Below are 20,901 nucleotides of genomic sequence, written 5' to 3'. Positions count from 1 at the left end.
CGAGTGTGACGTCTCGGTGGCATTGTGGTGACGATTTGTTCTCTCGTGGGTGCAGCGGAAGATGGAACACAGCGTGAGGGTAGGGATAATAATTTATTTATATAATAAAACAAACTAAGAACAAAAACACTTGCACAAAGGCACTAACCAAAAACCAACAGAACTAGCCTGGGAGCTAGAAAGAACAAAGGGCGCTAGCGCGGAAGCTAGGGACATAAACAAACAAAATAGCATATAAGCTAACAAGTATACAAAAATAGATTTACCACAATGTTGGAAGAGCGGCGTCAGCTGTTGCGTGTAGCAAGCAAGAGTCCAAGACTGAATGTCAAACAAAGGCGGGCATATATAGGGAGATAAATAATCAAGGGCAGGTGTGCGTGATCATACGGAAGGCAGGTGACACAAGTGCGTTGCTAGGACAACAGAAATAAACCAGGAAGTGCCACAAAGAACTGAGGAAGACAAACACTAGACAGAATGTGATATAAAACAGAACCAAAACCAAGAATATGCCATGATCCAAGACGTGGATCATGACACCGAGCACCCACTGGCAGAAATGAAGTCTGCGCCGATGGAAGGTAAGGAGTAAACTAAATCCTCTTGAATAGTTTCTACCTCAGTTTGTATGGTTTGTTGAGTTACCACAGGAATAATATGTGGAGATGACAAATGAGGTAGTTGATACATAGAAGAGATTTTATTTATGTTTAACTTTCTTTTTGTTCAATTATTTAACAGTTTGTCACTTAAAGTTGAATTGCTTTGTAGATACACTGAGGCATACTTCCCAACCCTCCCGATTTTCCCAGGAGACTCCAGAATTTCAGTGCCCCTCCCGAAAATCTCCCAGGGCAACCATTTTCCCGAATTTCTCTCAGTTTCCACCCGGACAACAATATTGGGGGCCTGCCTTAAAGGCACTGCCTGTGGCGTCCTCTCTCATCTGAAAAGGAGACTCTTATATATGTCTCAATTATCCATAGGTTTATCTATAACCCATAAAGTAGGCAGGCACGGAGCTATTTCTCAGTGTGTGTTTATTCCAGCCGGCACGTTAATACACTGACACACAACATCCAAATTTCCACCATGCATTACTTCAATACTACGGCAAGTAGTAATGTCCAAAAACATAACAGAGATGAAGCAGAAAAACAAAGAAGAGACATGGCGACGACAAGTAAGAAGAAGAAGTACGTTTGCAAGTTCCAAAATGATTGGAAAAAAATTATTTCAGTTCATCCAGGACAGCTCGAAGGGGAAGGTGTATGCTGCCTGAAGATTTTGTAGATCAGACTTCTCCATTGAACACGGTGGCCGAACAGATATACTCATTCATGAATGGATGATATATATATATATATATATATATATATATATATATATATATATATATATATATATATATATATATATATATATATATATATATATATATATATATATATATATATATATATATATATATATATATATATATATATATATATATATATATATATATATATATATATATATATATACATATATTTGTAGGTCTCAAGGTTGGCAAGTATGCACTGAGGTCTAAGTTCATTGGGATCTTCATTGTGTTTCTGAAACTGTACAAATTTTTACCTCAGAAGTTTTAACTTACTTGAAGTGTTTTGTCAAGAGGATTATTTGTGATATGTACATTTTTAGAATTTGCTTTTTCTATTTTGGGGCGAAGTAAAACAAAGAAAACAATCTGAAGTTGTCGCAGTTGTATTTTTAAGTTATTATGCCATGATTTTACCCATTCAGCCCACGTGGGAATATATTTTCGTCCATGTGGCCCCTGAGTTAAAATGAGTTTGGTGCCCCTGCATTAGGTATTTAAAACAGCACTCATAATATCCTACACATGCTGACCCCACAAAGCGAGTAATTTTGATTTTGCGCTTTTCACATTGTATTTGACGCAGAAAAAAACAAAATGTTGTTTTAGTCACAAGTAATGAGTGTTTTCATAGCGTAACTGAGCTGGTGTTCTTAATATAGTTTACAAAGGAGCATATTTAGTAATGAATTGAAATATCCATCCATCCATCCATCCATCCATCCATCCATCCATCCATTTGCTACCACGTGTCCCTTTCGGGGCGCGGGGGTCGCTGGAGCCTATCTCGGCTGCATTCGGGCGGAAGGCGGGGTACACCCTGGACAAGTCGTCACCTCACCTCCCGCTTGCCCTTTCAGGGCGCGGGGGTTGCTGGAGCCTATCTCGGCTGCATTCGGGCGGAAGGCGGGGTACACCCTGGACAAGTCGCCACCTCATCACAGGGCCAACACAGATATTTACATGCAAATTACCCAAAAAGGAGCATTTTGCAAAGTCTAAGTGCATTTCATTGAGGGAATATGATTACCTCCAGACTGTTAATGGTGCTGGTGTTAGCTCAAGGTGGCCAACTTTCATTTTACCACAAACTTTCTGGCATTAAAGCAAGTGTTTTTTTGTTGGTAGCCCACCATCACTGGGTTAGGGGAGCACATACTGTACTGCACAAATGGAAGAAAAGGCTGTAGCAAGCACCTCAACAGAGTGACAAATGAGGCAGCTGAATACTGGTGACATATTACTAAAGGGTTGTGGGGGTGTTTCTACTATAGCCAAGCATTATTGATGAACCGGATATAGGAGAATAGCTCTGAGGCTGAGCAGATTGGTAGATTCACCCTGGCAACGGGATTCAAAGTATTACTCCTGGTAGATTTTATGCTGGGAATCAAGATAATAGTGTTTTCCAGTTGTGCTATAGCCTTAAGGCAGTGGTGCTGGAACCACTTGATATTTGTTGCAAAGTGCAATGCATTTAGACTGTATTTGCCAGAAAACAGACTTTGCAGGCACAAAACAAAGTGGCAGCAAATGAGAAGAGACGCATAAATGCTTTTCAGAAACAAAAAAAAACCAACTGGACTCGTTTGCAATCTTCATCTTGTTTCGAAAACTCGCCTCGTTCTTCCGTTGCTCATTACGTTTGGCAGAAGGCTGTTTGTTGTTATGCAAATTTTTACGAAAACTATCCGCAGAAATCCCTATTTAAAAAAAAGTTGTGCTTCTTGTTCATAACAAGCTTGTAAAACTTGCTTTCGGTAACTTTATTGTTGTTTGCAAACCATAGGCCCACTATGAATTTAAAGGGGACCTGTGATGAATTTTTTTTTTTCTGATTTATAAAAGTTACAATGAAGGATACTTGTGTTAAACAATGCCATAGCGTCAAATCTTAAGGCTCATGCATTTTGACGTAAGCTTGCACACCGTTAGAGATGCTTCTGTTTGTAGGGTTTTGCAGTCTGACTATGTCGTGATGTCATAGCAAGGTCTGATGTTCTTATTATGACATTAGGTCAAGCTCTCAGACAGAAGGGGAGGAGCTCCTTACGCTTCGCTTCAGATGATGGAAAACACAAAAAAGATAATTATTCTCATATAATCTTAGCATGTGCATTATAACACCAACATGTGACAGTTTCTCTGCTTAGGCTGCTTCCCCCGCGACCCACATCAGATAAGTGGAAGAAAATGGATGTGACATTAACACTATATATAATATATATAAATATATATATATATATATATATATATATATATATATATATATATATATATATATATATATATAAATATATTTATATATATGCATATATAAATATATTTATATATATGCATATATAAATATATTTATATATATATATATATATATATATATATATACATATATATATATATATATATATATATATATATATATATATATATATTTATATAAACAGTGTACATTTTGACAAGATAAATTATGATACTTTTGGAAAAGGTGTGGTGTGGTTTCATTTGCAATCTGAGAACGCCTCGGAAGTCGAACATCTTACAAACTCAAAAAATAAAAGTCAAACGTTATAAAAGTGACGGGAAAGCAAAATTGACACCAAAGCATATCCAATAGATTGGGAGTGTCAAACTCATTTTTGCTCAGGTGCTGAATGGAGGAAGGTTTGTGCACACATGGGCCGGACTATGAAAATCATGGCATTAACACTAAAAAATAAAGACAACTTTAGATCAATTTCTTTGTGTTACTCTGGCCAAAAATAGAACAAACCCATTCTGAAAATACTAAAATAAAAATATAGAAAAAAAATACCGTCAGCGATAAAGTTTAGATCCATGAAGGAAAGAGGAAAGTGAATGAATGTTTACAACTGAATACATTTACATATACATTAAAATGTGTTTTCTTTGTATTTTTGTTTTTTTATGAATTACTGTAAGTAACCGTTATGGCAACCTTTTTCCAAAAGACAATATAGAATGTGAGATATGACAAGATAATGCATACTTTTATAATTTGTTTTCAAAACGGTTACAAAAGAGTTGGTCACCAAAAATTTACTGTCGGACCCCATTTTTATGACTTGATGGGGTCCCTGGCACCCCTTTTTGAAAATTCCTAGCGCTAACGCTGATGGAGTATTGGTGCGTGCAAATGGCCTGTAGTCCGGTTCTAATACTGATTAAATATCATCCCGGGGGCCATAGATGATTCATTCGCAGGCCGGTTAGGGCCCACAGGCCTTGACTTTGACACCTAGGCAATAGATATTATGCAGACCACAAGGAAGTTTCTTAAAAGTAGAATAAAATAATAGGTCTTCTTTAATGTCTAACATTTCATAGTTAGGATGATAATCTGGCTGTCGTTAGTTTGGTGAACACTTGTGTATTTACGGTATTACACTTAAAAATAACAAAAACGAAAAATGAAGAGCAGAATTATTAGGTCACATCTGCCAGCCAGGGTGTATCTTTCCATTTTAAATACACAACTAGAAAAAAGCCATAAAAATAATGTAATAGTTTATGACATATGTACAAAATCTTTGGCTGAGGTAATTATCAGTGTGTGTAGAGATCCAAATGAAGTGGTGAAAAGAGCAATACTGTAAAGCAGTTTATGTCTCATTAAGGTGCAGTAGAAATAAATTACAGAATATAAGTGCTCCCCCATTTACTTTAAGTTTACTGTTGGACTTGTAAGTTGAGGCCAGGAAGTATGCATGCTGTTGCAGATTTTGCAAATGTTTAACTTGTGTGGGTGGTACATGATATAAAATTAGTTTAAAAAAGGCGTTTATTTTGAAATGGGATGTGTGATACGTTGTTAAAAAGCCACAGTCGACCATATCCCCAGCATCTGCTTTATAATGCTTCTCAAGACTGTACACGCTTCACAAATCGAATTCATATGAGTGAAGGAAAATGAAAAGCCAGAAACATCCATCCATTTTCTTCCTCTTATCAGAGGTTGGGTCGCGGGGGCAACAGCCTAAGCAGGCAAGCCCAGACTTCCCTCTCCCCAGCCACTTGGTCTAGCTCTTCCCCGGGATCCCGAGGCGTTCCCAGGCCAGCTGGGAGACATAGTCTTCCCAACGTGTCCTGGGTCTTCCCCGTGGCCTCCTACCGGTTGGACGTGCCCTAAACACCTCCCTCGGGAGGCGTTCGGGTGGCATCCTGACCAGATGCCCGAACCACCTCATCTGGCTCCTCTCGATGTGGAGGAGCAGCGGCTTTACCAGAAACAAATGAATCAAAATGTGGCACTACACTTTGATCATATAGGTTTTTAATTATTATCTACTCTGTTATGCCTGCAATGAGGTGGCGACTTGTCCAGGGTGTACCCCGCCCTCCGCCCGATTGTAGCTGAGATAGGCACCACGCCCCCCACGCCCCAAAAGGGAATAAGCAGTAGGAAATGGATGGATGAATATTCTGTTATGACCTGCCTTTTAGGAATATTTTGATAAGGGTGCACTACAGTTCCCTATGGTAAAAAAAAAGTTTCCACAAATTCAAATGTCTTTAGATAGGCATTCATGTTCGTCCTGCACACTGTAGTATATTTTGTGAATGGCAGTGGCATGGCCACCCTACTCATTGTACCATGCACATTTCAAATAAACAATGATGTATTATTTAAATATCTCAGTATTACCTTTAGAAACAGTTCCATTTAAAACACAATTGTAATATTCGAGTAGTCTCCATCAGTTTAGGGGTTCTTAACCCGGAAATGTTGAAGAACCCTGCTTGAGAACATAAACCTGGCATACTAGTATGGTTGGGCATTGCCACACAGTTTACCTGAGTGCCATCTGGTCCTATTAGATCCAAAGATCCAATAGTGCTATACAGGAAATGTGTGATCTTCAGGAAGTTGTCGTCACCAATGGACCAAGAGCCATCCACCAGGAAGGCCAGGTCAGCTTTGGCCTCCTTGCACACTGTAAAGAGAGATATATATTACATCTGATAAGACATATTAGTTAAGATAAAGTACCAATGATTGTCACACACACACTAGGTGTGGTGGAATTTGTCCCCTGGGAGGTGAGGGGAGCAGTGAGCAGCAGCGGTGCCACGCCCGGGAATAATTTTTGGTGATTTAACCCCCAAATCCAACCCTTGATGCTGAGTGTCAAGCAGGGAGGAAATCGGTTCCATTTTTTATGGTCTTTGGTAAGATTCGGCCAGGGTTTGAACTCACGACCTACCGATCTCAGGGCGGACACTCTAACCACTAGGCCACTGAGTTGGTGCAGAATATACGATTATGGACGATTATGGTAAAAATTATCATCATAATTATGTGGATTGATACTGAAATCACGATTAATAACACAATTTTGTATTAATCCGAAAACAAGTATTTATTGCACCACCAAAACTCAAATTTAAATATGATTTAAAAGAACAACGGATATAAATTAGTAACTAATGAACAACAAGTAAATATTGTTAATAAGAACAACAATAAATTAAAATAATTGCAAAATAAAAAAATAATAATATTTTGTAATTTGGTTTCAAATGTGTTTAAATTCCTTTTTTTTTCTTTTTTTTAGCTTTTACACTTATTTGTACTTTTTGTGTCACCAATATAATTTAATAAAATGTCTGTTAATTAAATGCAAAAATCCTCACATTTATTGGTGCAGTACATTTTCGGACAATTTTTACCATTATTTTAAGTCAAAGCATACTATTTTTAAGGTTCTTGTTGAAACCTTTATTTTGTTAGCGCAGTCAAATTGGATTTTGCGAATAGCGCTGTTATTTTGAAGTGGGGAAGTGTGCTGATGTTCTGAATTTGAAGAGTATGGAGATGATTTGAGACTGTTCAAAAAAGGATGGAGCCTCTCAAGTAGTGACTGCTGTCCTGTTTGTGCATTGATGTGACATCGAGGATGTCGTTCACAACACGAGCATATGCAATGTGTCGCAATTTGCTCTTATTTACCGACTTCCTTTTCCCTCCTGTGATGTGTGTGTAAATGGGGCACTTTTTGTCTGTATCGCATATTTGTTGCCGCACCGGTGGCGGTTAAAGAACTTTTAATATATTTGCCGATTGTTTATTTTTACTTTGTCGTTCAGTTGCTGTTTTACGTGGCTGTCTCAACATTGTTTAGTTGAGTTCGTGGCAGTTGAGTATTTCTGGGACGCATTTTCCCCAAAAATATTTCCTTCTCCTCACAATGACAGTGTTGCACTCACATATATGTCAATTTCTGTGATATTCTGCGTTTAACAGCTGATTCTGTTTCATTGGCCAATTCTGTGATTCCACCAATGTTAAATAAACACGGAAATGCCTTATTTTTTGTTGTTGTTGGCTTTAGTAATTATTGATTAGACATTCTAGCACTGTTTCAAATAAAAAAGAGTAACCAGGGTGAAATGATATCCCAAACTTCTAGTAGACGTAGTGTTGTGTTCACTCATACACTCACTCTTCCATTACACCAATGCAGGCTCAGGATTTTGCAAGCATGTTGCATGGCCAATTAATTGTTAGTTTTTTTTTTTCAGATTACAATACTGTTATGATCATGAAAAGCCAAAATCGAAATTGTCCTATTATTCGAGTATTTGTCCATCCCTACAGTACAAGTACAGATACATATTTAGCTGGGATCCTCGCCATGTCAATATTCTGCCTTTGGATGTAGTTACTGTACAATAACACACCAGTAAGTTATAACAGTTAATAAGAGGGATTCTCTGTATAAAACAGTCCCTTAATGATTTTGCGGACATTTTTTGGATTTTTGTGACCTAAAATGCCTGACTTTTTTCGGCATCTTTTTTGCTAAGTTGCTGCAAAAGTTGGGACATTTGGAGGCTTTTTCTAAAAACACTGACAAAAAATAATCAATAAATAAAAAACATTGCTTAGCTTGTGATTGTATGACTTTGATATTAATGTTTTAAGTGTTATTTGTTACATTAACCCCAAAGAGCACAGGATATAATCAACTAACTGTTATGATCCGTTTGTTTACATTTATTTAGGTTCTGATTCACTTGTGTTTTCAGTTCTGTTTTCAGCACCCTTGAGTTAGTGTGTTTTGGTTGTCATGGGTGCTGATTATTTTCACCTGCCTCTGATTAGTGCCCGGCAGTAGGTTAGCGTGCCGAAAATCAGAGGCAGGTGAAAACAATCAGCACCCATGACAACCAAAACACACAAACTAAAGGGTGCTGAAAACAAAACTGAAACCACAAGTGAATCACAACCTAAATGAATGTAAAGAAACTATGATCAAGCAACGGATCTTAACACTAAGATTTGTATATTGAACTCATTAAAATAGGGAAAATGTATTGAAGGATCTGTAAATAATTACTAAAACAATTAAAAAAAAAAAAATCTTACCAACATGTTACACAAAAATGTGCAAAATAGGCTTATACAGCAACAGCAAAGTGCACCTGTTTTTCTTCTTGTTTTTATAGCAAAATCCTGGCTAAAAAGATATACAGTATTTTTCGGAGTATAAGTCACACCTGCCGAAAATGCATAATAAAGAAGGGAAAAAACATATTTAAGTCGCACTGTATTATAAGTCGCATTTTTGGGAAATTTTATTTGATAAAACCCAACACCAAGTATAGACATTTGGAAGGCAATTTAAAATGAATAAAGAATAGTGAACAACAGGCTGAATAAGAGTACGTTATTTGACGCATAAATAACCAACGGAGAAGGTGCCTGGTATGTTAACGTAACATATTATGGTAAGAGTCATTCAAATTACTATAACATATAGAACATGCTATACGTTTACCAAACAATCTGTCACTCCTAATCGCTAAATCACATGAAATACTTTACGTCTAGTCTGTTACGTGAATGAGCTAAATAATATTATTTGATATTTTACAGTGATGTGTTAATAATTTCACACATAAGTCGCTCCTGAGTATAAGTCGCACCCCTGGCGAAACTATGAAAAAAACTGTGACTTATAGTCGGAAAAATGCGGCAGTTGCTACTCAGTGTGTCTGTGGGTAAATATGTTCATTGTCCATTGTCTGTAACTTTCTCCCATCCCCACACAAGGTCTGTGGGGCTCAGCCAGAGTAACCATCAGGTTCTTGATCACCTCAAGAATCTTCTCCCTCAACTTCTGAGCTTTAATGGACAGTGTTAGAAAAAGTCTGGGCTGTCCCAAATGGTCAACGTGCTCTTGGGGTATTAAGTGCAGCAGAACATTTTTCGTAGCCATGATTGTCACTCTGGGGTTTAAATAAAAAAATAATAAAGAACATTCAGCAATCTACTGTATATATCTAAATTATTTAGACGTATTCCCCAAAGTAGCTGATCATTTGCATTCCCAGTCCAACAGTGATGCTCCCTCTGCTATTTTTCTTGTCGGGAGATACATCCCTCTCGTTGCTGCTGTAAAGATGCTTTCAGCCTTTGAAATCTATGAAATAACATTTTATTTTCCCTGCTCATGATCAGTTTGAAACTGTACCATGAGAACAAAGTATGTTTGATACACCAATAGAACCTAAAGCTTACAAAAAATCCATTGTGAGATGGTATTACTTTGTTATCAATGAGACAAATGTCATGTCATATTTTTACAGAACAACCACCAGTCAGAAATGTTGAGATAAAGGTCAGGCTCAAAGATTTTTCATTACCTGTAATGCTTTAGCAGCCAATACTTATGTAGTTTTCTCACATTCTCTAGGTCCCTGTATTGTATCTCCCAAAATAATTTCTCTTCAAATAAAATTGCATGCGTGTTCTTACACATATTTTTTTATATCCTTTGGTTTTGCTGTCTGCATTTCACCAAAGTATATATTTGACCTACAGTATGTGTTTTTGGCCCACCTTAAGACATTAGTGTGACAAAAGGTAAGACGTGTCTTGAATTACAACAGACGCACACTGGGAGTCAAATATATTGTACATACAAACACACATATATTCACACACACACCGTTATTCATACATACAAACGTACACACATAGGTACCTACTAGGGCTGTGAATCTTTGGGTGTCCCACGATTAGATTCAATATCGATTCTTGGGGTCACGATTCGATAATATATCGATTTTTTTTAATTTGATTCGATTCTCGATTCAAAAACTATATTTTTCCCATTCAAAACAATTTTGTATTCATTCAATACATAGGATTTCAGCAGGATCTACCCCAGTCTGCTGACATGCTAGCAGAGTAGTAGATTTTTTTTTTAAACTTTTATAATTGTAAAGTACAATGTTTTATCAACTGATTGCAATAATGTAAATTGGTTTTAACTATTAAACGAACCAAAAATATGACTTATTTTATCTTTGTGAAAACATTGGACACAGTGTGTTGTCAAGCTTATGAGATGTGATGCAAGTGTAAGCCACTGTGACACTCTTGTTCTTTTTTTTTTTTTTTTATAAATGTCTAATGATAATGTCAATGAGGGATTTTTAATCACTGCTATGCTGAAATTATAACTAATATTGATACTGTTGTTGATAATATGAATTTTTGTTTCACTACTTTTGGCTTGTTCTGTGTCGTGTTTGTGTCTTTTTTGCAGTTCTGAGTGTTGCTGGGTCAGGTTTGGTTTTGGAATTGGTTTGCATTGTTATGGTATTGCTGTGTATTGTTTTGTTGGATTGATTGAAAAAAAATAAAATAAAAATTAAATCGATTTTTTAAAAATGAGAATCGATTCTGAATCGCACAACGTATTCGAATCGATTTTTTCCAACACCCCTAGTACCTACGCTCCCACATACATACAAAAATACAGTACATACCTACATACTCCAAGTTCATCCATTTACACGCACATTCACGGTAAAAACATACACATACTGTACATATACATTTACTGTACAAACATTCATATACACATTCTGTACATATACAAGTACATATACATACATACACTCATGCACATAATCACGTTTCATCAAACATGTGTTGGCGTTGTTGCCCTAGGGTAAACTGGGTGGCACGTGGCGCACTGACAAAGCTTAGCCCATTGTTACTATAACAATCTACAAGATTAATATAGGTTGCCTCTCTCTCTTCCCCTTCATCTTTCGATATTCCTTTTTTACTTTATTTTTTTCTCTCTAGTTATCATTATGTATACGTATTGTTGCATTTAAACAACTGTATTGTTGATAATAGAGGTAAACTATTGGTATTGTTCATGATCAATAGCGCTTTTTCTATTGGTATTTGTATTGCTCCAGTTGTAGTGTAAGAATGCTCATTTTCATTTCTATATTGTTATTTATTTCGCTAGCTGCTTCTTTGCTATCACTTTTACGATCATATTTTTACATATCGTATGTGCTGGTGTTGTTCTATTGTTGTTGTTGTTATTGTTGTGTTTGCTGTTGTTGTTTTTGTCTCTCTGTCTAATCTCCCTCTTGTCCCCACAATTTCCCCCTCTGTTTTCCTTTTTTTCTCTTTCTATCCCGGCCCGGCTGCACCAAATGATAATATAAATACATTTAATAAGGTCAAATTCAAATAAGGCAACAAGAGAAGTACCCCACACTTTTCTTTTGTAAAGTAAATCTGAACAGCTGATGTCGGCATCTACATCAACTGTATGATTTGCCTGAGAAGCTGGACAGGACAAAAAGGAAAAAAAGAATTACAACAGACGGGTTAAGGATGCATGTCAGATCATGTCTGACGAGTTTGTGTTGCGGGTCAGACTTTCAGCCGAGCTTATCAGACAGGAACTGTGGAAGTGAAGGGACGATGAGGGTGGGAGTGACTTTGTTTCGCATCTTTCAATCTTGTTGGTCTCCTTTCAAGAGTGTTTTTCTTTGCCGTTGAAACTGATTTGATGGGGCATTTGGGTGGAAGTAAAAGAACCGACAGGAGGCTTACACTTTGTTACGTTTCCATTTCCTAGGACTGAGGTCTTTCTCAGTTATTTGACAGCAAAGGGGCAAGACATATAGCATTTTAAAAAGTGGGGAGTTTGCCCCATTTATGTGCATAAAGCTCTTAAGCTGTACAGAATCAGACATTTCCCTGGATCATCTTATGATTACAAAAGCATTCTCTCATTTTAAGCAATTACAATACCCATCCCGTCTATACTCAATGTACTATTTATCTGTGTCTATATTTTTATAGTTTGTTAGAAGACTCATAAATTATTTTTATATTTTTCCAATTACAGCAAAACAAAAAAGTGCAATAAATAGCCTGAGTTTGTTAGCGATGATTTTTTTTTTTTTCCCCGATTCTATATCAGTTCAAAGCGTGTTATTTCTCTCCCCAATACATACATAATAAATCTCTGAAATAATTCCAGAGGTAATCCAGCTCAGATAAAGTGTCAAAGTTTCAAAAGAATGTTTGTACGTAAATTCTGCTTATTCCAAATTTCCTTTGTGGACATGCTAAATTGTGCGATCATTAACGTGTGATGTTTGTCGAGGGAACTTGTTAAGCATATCTGACACAGTAAGAGCATACCTTTACCGATTGCCAAGTACTTACCTGGTGGATGTCTTCATAATGACCATAATACAGTCCAACAGTAATTTACAAAACCCTCACACAAAATGTCAAATTTACGAAGCACACACACAATAGAAATATGCTTTGTTGTACAAACTTTCTCTCAGTGTACAATTAATTAATTTGACCAGCGTCGGCCTGCAGTACATTTGATGCACGCAGGCAGAGCAGTTCTGTCGTTAGCTACTGTGCTAATTGTTTAGCTTTTTTCCAGCATGTTTGTACTTTTTCTAGCTCAAAAGGAGTCCAAACAAAGCATTGGACAGGTGGTATGTGGTTTAACATATTCAGGAAATGCCCATAGCGTTGTTGACATTTCCCTGTAGGGTTGCCACCTTTCAGAACTGAATTAAAGAAAACTCCTCAAGGCGGCATGGCGAAACTGTGCGGCCGAAATAAATTTTAGGGTTTGGCTCCTCAAAACCCTGAAATGCATAGAAACATATGTATCTTGTATATGACAAAACTAAATGCTTTGATTTAATTGACATTATTTCACACGTCATATTAGCCTCTGGGCCCTGGCCCCTGGGGTCACTTGGTGCTCAGTGAGGAAGGGTAAGTCAAGAAAGCCTTTTGTCATACTTAAAGTTTAAAGTGCTTTATTAGCAATGAACATTACTAAAATGTTGTAAATTAAATATTTGCAGTTCAACACCCAAAAAACTGAATGAAACAGTTGAACTTGTGTATCCATGTTTAGATACATTATTACGTCCATGTATCGTAATTAGCCTGAACTTAAGCATATTGGCCTGGCCTACTGCATGCTATACATATAAGTGCTGTAAATTAAATAAAAAAGCCTGTTTGGAGACACCTTTAATGAAAGAGGACAATACTTAAATGAAATGTAATGTATAAAGTGCTCTAAGAGGAAACAAATGAAACACTTGTGTGTATCCATGATAAAGGCTGAATAGACTGAACTTAAGCATATACTGAGTTATATGCATATAAAGTGCTGGAACAAAGCCTGTCTGGGGACACATTAAGGGAACTATCGTAAAATTAAACACTTTTTTTGGTGTGAACCCAAATTAAAAGATGAAGAGAAAAAAAAGAAAAAAAGTGCATATTTTTGGAGGTGTTTTCTCTTTTGAGGTTGAGGACCCGGTGGAGTTTCTCCTGTAGACATTTTTTTAAACGCGCGGTGCGCTCTGGTGCGGTCAGCAGCGTCACTAGGCAATGATCATGACAGACAGCGCAGAGGGGCGGGGCTGCATGCAGGCAGACAGAGGGGCGGGGCTGCGTACAGGCAGACAGAGGGGCGGGGCTGCATGCAGGCAGACAGAGGGGCGGGGCTGTGTGCAGGCAGACAGAGGGGCGGGGCTGCGTGCAGGCAGACAGAGGGGCGGGGCTGCATGCAGGCAGACAGAGGGGCGTGGCTGCATGCAGGCAGACAGAGGGGCGGGGCTGTGTGCAGGCAGACAGAGGGGCGGGGCTGCGTGCAGGCAGACAGAGGGGCGGGGCTGTGTGCATGCAGACAAAGGGGCGGGGCTGTGTGCAGGCAGACAGAGGGGCGGGACTGCATGAAGGCAGACAGAGGGGCGGGGCTGCATGCAGGCAGACAGAGGGGCGGGGCTGTGTGCAGGCAGACAGAGGGGCGGGGCTGCATGAAGGGTTTGACACAGGAGAGCGAACCAGATGTATCATGTACAGCCACACTCAGGGGTCCGCTTAGCTTTTATTTTGTTCATTATTGTTGAATTCAGTGTTCATGTGTGTTTGTGACAAACCCATGGGGCAAATAGGAATATACTCAAGAAACCGCGCCCCGTATTGGTTCAATACAGGATGCAACATCTCAGTGCCAATTACAGGTCGATTCCGTACTTTACGGGGTGGGTGGCAACCCTATTTCCCCATTAACCCCTTCTCCCTTCCTTTGGCTGCACCGCAAAAAATGTGACGTGCATTTAACTTTTTCATTCTTAATCATTTTGCGACCTGGCTGTTCAAGGTGAGGAGTTTTGCAATTTTAAACTGTGAGTGCACCACAGGGCTCATGACAATGCATGTGTGTGTGTCGGCAAGGCGGCTAAAAACAAGGACAGTTCAACTGGTTGTTAATTTTTGGGGTATTTTTTTTATGAAATAGAAAGTTTATCCATCACCCCATCATTATGTTGATATGAAATACAATAGGACAGCAGTGTATTTTGCTTTGATTTTAGAAAGATTCGGTCTTTGCCGATTTTTGGAATTGATTACTAACAAAAAACTTAGGTACAATCGTATAGCATTTTGTACAAGAAATTACCTTGTACTTTAGTCCATTAGTTGTTATACAACAGTATAAGGATGTTATGTGAAGTAACAGCACAAATACATGCATGACATAGCATACAAGTGCATATACTGTTTGTTCGCTTTGAACTTCTTGCTCACCTTCTTTAGCAGGCGGGATTGTGGGAGGGGGGTCTGTGGCAGGTGGTTCAGTCGGAGCCTGAGTGGGTGTTGGCACTAGACACACATATACATGGACACAAAAACACACACACTCAGACACACTGTGAATCTGTGATGGCAGATAACAACAGCTTGTAGATATTAAACTGAAACATTTTTCAATTGTCTTTAAAGACAAGGGGTGTCAAAGTCACAGACTGGTAAAATCGTGGCATATAACTTAAAAATAAAGACAACTTCAGATTGTTTTCTTTGTTTAAAAATAAAACAACCACATTTCGAAAATGTTTCAAATCATGTTTTTTTTTACACTTACATGTTGCTGTTAATAGTATCCTTTCTTAAATTTTTGTTATTTATACTTTCAGAATAAATTATGTGATATTGTTCATCATAATATTAGGTAGAATAGAGTCGGGCAGAGTTTTAAAATGCACCCATTTGAGTATTTTTTTTAATCTATCATAAGATGAAAAGAAAAATTATATCAGTATCAAATTACTGGATGTTATTAATGTAATTTACAAATTTTGCTTAATTTATGTCATGTGGTTTATTCTGTTCAAATGTAGCATCATCTACAACAAAACTTGTGAATTCAGACTAATTTCATTGATCACACATGAAGTTAGAAGGGAATATATTTCATTATATTTATGTGCACCCAGAAAATGTGTCCCCAGTTATAAGTACAACACGAAATGTACAGATAATAAAAGATAAGTTAAAGTACCAATAATTGTCACACAAACACACACTAGGTGTGGTGACATTTGTCCTCTGCATTTGACCCATCCCCTTGTTCAGCCCCTGGGAGGTGAGGGGAGCAGTGAGCAGCAGCGGTGGCCACACCCGGGAATCAGTTTTGGTGATTTAACCCCCTATTCCAACCCTTGATGCTGAGTGCCAAGCAGGCAGGCAATGGGTCCCATTTTTTTTATAGTCTTTGGTATGACTCGGCCAGGGGTTTGAACTCACAATCTACCAATCTCAGGGCGGACACTCTAACCACTAGGCCACTGAGTAGGTGAGTAGGCCTAAAAGTATCTATTTGGGTAGAAATGTCACAGGTTACATTAGCAACATCTTTGACAATCATGGCTTGAATGAAACTATCCACTTTTTCTATACTATCACTAAAAGTCAGCATAAGTATGTAGCGTCTAAACACGGAAGGGTTGACATGCGCCACATAGCTCCGCCCCCTCTGAAGTCATGCGTGCTCTCACGGCAGTCTCAGAGGATGCAAAGAATTGCTTTTGTCACATCTAGTGGACACAATAAAAACAGCCGTGTCTATAATTAAAAAATGACAACTTATTTTAATACCTGGCTGTATGTGTGATACCCTTGTCCTAGATCTTTCCGGGATGTAGACTGGTTACCAACAGCAAGTAAAAGCAATGCATTTATTGTGTTTTCTTTCCATCGCGAAGTTACAGCAAAAACAAAAACAACTTTCCGTTTGGCCCATCTGTTCCCCAATAACCTGAGGACAGCGAAAGTATTTTCATCAATCCAGTGTGTCTGTCCAGGGGCGGTTATTCACAGTAAAAAACAACTCCCGGCAAAGGGATATGTCGGTGCCAAGACTATTAGTTGGCAGGAAGGAGAAGATTTGGGCACACGTACAAATAGTTCAAAAAGGACATATGAAAATACAGTAAGAAAATACATTAAAACCAATAATGAGATGATGAATATAACATAAAAATAAAAATTCAAGTTTCTTAATAAAGAGTTTGTGTCAAACAGATGGCAAACATGGCTGATGCGTGAATACTGAAACAGTGTTCAGGATGTAAAAGCACTTCAAGTGTTCCAATTCTGGTAGAATAATCTAATGTAATCTATTGATAAAAACAACAACAATCAGAAATAAAGTTTAGCTTTGTGCTCCAAAGCAAAAGTTAATGCATTTAATGATGACCAACAGAATACATGAATGGATTAGATTGCACATTTTTCACATTGACATAAATTATGAAATGAATTAGGATGTGTGGAATTAGGATCAAAATAGCATCCATCAATCAATCAATGTTTATTTATTTATATAACCCTAAATCACAAATCTGTGGATAGGTTGATTGGCAACACTAAATTGGCCCTAGTGTGTGAATGTGAGTGTGAATGTTGTCTGTCTATCTGTGTTGACCCTGTGATGAGGTGGCGACTTGTCCAGGGTGTACATCGTCTTCCGCCCGATTGTAGCTGAGATAGGCGCCAGCGCCCCCCGCAACCCCAAAAGGGAATTAGCGGTAGAAAATGGATGGATGGATGAATAAATCACAAGTGTCTCAAATGGCTGCACAAGCCACAATGACATCCGCGGTACAGAGCCCACATAAGGGCAAGGAAAAACCTCCCCAGTGGGACGTCGATGTGAATGACTATGAGAAACCTCCAGAGGAGACCGAAAGCAATGGACGTCGAGTGGGTCTAACATAATATTGTGAAAGTCCAGTCCATAGTGCAGTGGTTCTCACATGGGGGTACGCGTACCTCTGGGTGTAATTGGAAGGTATGTCAAGGGGTACGTGAGATTCAATTCAAAAATTCTTTATAAATACATTTATTGAACAATACTTCAACAAAATATGAATATAAGTTCATAAACTGTGAAAAGAAATGCAACAATGCAATATTCAGAGTTGAAAGCTACATTTTTTGTGGACATGTTCCATAAATATTGACGTTAAAGATGTATTTTTTTGTGAATAAATGTTTAGAATTAAGTTAATGAATCCAGATGGATCTCTATTACAATCCCCAAAGAGGGCACTTCAAGTTGATGATTACTTCTATGTGTAGAAATCTTTATTTATAATTGAATCACTTGTTTATTTTTCAAAAAGTTTTTAGTTATTTTCATATCTGTTTTTCCAAATAGTTCAAGAAAGACCACTACAAATGAGCAGTATTTTGCACTTTTATACAATTTAATAAATCAGAAAGTGATGACATAGTGCTGTATTTTACTTCTTTATCTCTTTTTTTCAACCAAAAATGCTTTGCTCTGATTAGGGGGTACTTGAATTAAAAAAAATGTTTACAAAAAGGTTGAGAACCACTACCATAGTGGATCTAATATAATAGTGAGAGTCCAGTGCATAGTGGGGCCAGCAGGAGACCAACCCAAGCAAAGACGAGATTGTTTTAATATGGTTGCCAGCCATTTATGGAGGTATAATTTCAGAGGGGCTGACATTTTGCAAAGTGTATTTGTACAATAATTCACAATTACATCAAATAGTATACTGTATATACTGTAGTACCGTGCACAAGTCTTTGTACACCATTAGAGTTGTTGTTTTAGCAGTACTTTAACAAGCATATACAGCTATAGTGGCTCTTAACAGAGTGCAGACCTCTAAGCATGAGCTGTTAAAGGGGAACATTATCACCAGACCTATGTAAGCGTCAATATATACCTTGATGGTATATATTGACCATATATTTTTTTAACCGATTTCTGAACTCTAAATGGGTGTATTTTGGCGAATTAAACGCCTTTCTGTTTATTGCTCTGGTGGCTATGACGTCAGAATGTGACGTCTCCGAGGTAATACAGCCTCCATTTTCATTTTCTACACATTACACACACGGGTCTCAGCTCTGTTATTTTCCGTTTTTTCGACTATTTTTTGGAACCTTGGAGACATCATGCCTCGGCGGTGTGTTGTCGGAGGGTGTAACAACACTAACAAGGAGGGATTCAAGTTGCACCGAAGATGCGAAAATGTCTGCCGCCGGACCCCAATTGAATGTACTGTAGTGTCTTCACATTTGACCGGCGATGACAGACATGACACGGAGATGTATGGATACCCTGCAGATGCATTTGCAACGATACGAAATCACAAAGGTGAGTTTTGTTGTTGACTTATTATGTGCTAATCAGACATATTTGGATGCGGCGTGACTGCCAGCTAATCGATGCTAACATGCTATGCTAATCGATGCTAACATGCTATTTACCGGCAATGACAGACATGGCACAGAGATGTATGGATAACCTGCAGATGCATTTGCAATGATAAAGTCAATTAAATCACAAAGGTGAGTTTTGTTGGTGTTGACTTTTGTGCTAATCAGACATATTTGGTCGCGGCGTGACTGCCAGCAAATCGATGTTAACATGCTATTTACCGGCGGTGCTAAAGCAGACATGGCACAGAGATGTATGGATAATCTTCAGATGCATTTGGAACTATATTACGTTTCCTTCCACCCACATTTAATGCGAAAAAAACACTTACCAATAGACGGATTTAAGTTGCTCCATTATCACAAAATGCGAAAGTCCTGATCGTTTGGTGCGCACATTTTACTTGCGATGGTAACGCAGCTATTCGGCCATGCTATGGCTATGAATAGCGTCGATAGCTATTCGCTCAATAGCTTCAGTTTCTTCTTCAATACTTTCATACTCCAACCATCAGTTTCAATACATGCGTAATCTGTTGAAGCGCTTAAGCCGCTGAAATCCAAGTCTGAATCCGAGCTAATGTCACTATATCTTGCTGTGGTATTCCCTTTGTTTGTTTACATTGGCAGCCCTGTATGACGTCACAGGAAAATGGATACTGGTTTCGAAGATAGCGAAAATAAGGCACTTTAAGGCTTTATTTAGGGACATTCCACGACCGGTTAAATTTAGAAAAAAACTTCAAAAAATACAAAAAGCCACTGGGAACTGATTTTTATTGTTTTCAACCCTTTTGAAATTGTGATAATGTTCCTCTTTAATGAGAGTGAGACAAACTGTTTTGTGTCCGTTTCCTGGTTTATGGAGAATTACAGACGGGGGGATGCCATGATGACTGTTGCTTTGATGCCCTAGTACAGGAGTCGACAACTCAAAATGTTGAAAGAGCCATATTGGACCAAAAATAAAAAATAAAAAAAATCTGTCTGGAGCCGCAAAAAATGAAAAGCCATATATAAGTGTTATAATGAAGGCAACACATGATGCAAGTGTCTATATTAGCTATGTTAAGCCTATTATCAAAATGACTGTGTCGCAGGCTGACACAAATCTTCGTTTACAGAAATGTTAAGATATAATATTTATTCTACCCATTTTTACAGAATTGGAACACATTAGTAAAACAGGGGCTTCTTAGAGGATGAGATAATGTTTAGATATTACTGGCTTAAAATGGCCAAAGGTCCAAGTTAAAGAAAATGGCGGGCTGTCTTCTTTGAATGGATTGATAACAATCCACGCAAGCTGGGTAATGTTTGCTGTGGTCTGGAACAAAATGGCACACAAACAACTATCAGAAAATATTACATACAGATAACATGTCAAGAGAAATGCAGATATAAATTTAATATACAGAGGACATAGGAAATTTAATGAGCTCAAATATACATACAAGTGAAGCATAATGATGCAATATGTACATAAAGCTATCCTAAATAGCATCTTAGCATTGATTCGCTTGAAGTCATGCACTCCACACAAGTCAATAACATCAACAAAGCTCACATTTGTGCATTCACATACAGCATAAATAGCTTGGTGGACAAAATGAGACAAAGAAAGAGTGGCATAAAACAAGAAAATTGTACATGCAAA

General features: G+C 37.9%; 1 protein-coding gene across 3 annotated transcripts in view; it reads right to left on the bottom strand.

Moving 5' to 3' along the window:
* Window positions 1-20,901, bottom strand: part of col14a1a (collagen, type XIV, alpha 1a) — a 386,358-nt gene that overhangs the window by 118,351 nt on the left and 247,106 nt on the right. For all 3 annotated transcript variants that reach the window (XM_061915882.1, XM_061915884.1, XM_061915881.1), the window contains exons 24-25: window positions 15,294-15,368; window positions 6,179-6,318 (exon numbers count right to left, since the gene is read on the bottom strand). In XM_061915882.1, the coding sequence (XP_061771866.1) occupies window positions 6,179-6,318; window positions 15,294-15,368 (215 nt within the window). The remainder of the gene's footprint in view (window positions 1-6,178; window positions 6,319-15,293; window positions 15,369-20,901) is intronic.

This window comes from Nerophis ophidion, linkage group LG11 (assembly GCF_033978795.1).
Source record: "Nerophis ophidion isolate RoL-2023_Sa linkage group LG11, RoL_Noph_v1.0, whole genome shotgun sequence".
Taxonomy (NCBI): Eukaryota; Metazoa; Chordata; class Actinopteri; order Syngnathiformes; family Syngnathidae; genus Nerophis; species Nerophis ophidion.
The sequence above is the reverse complement of the archived record's forward strand: the minus strand, read 5'-3'. Positions and strand labels throughout refer to the sequence as shown.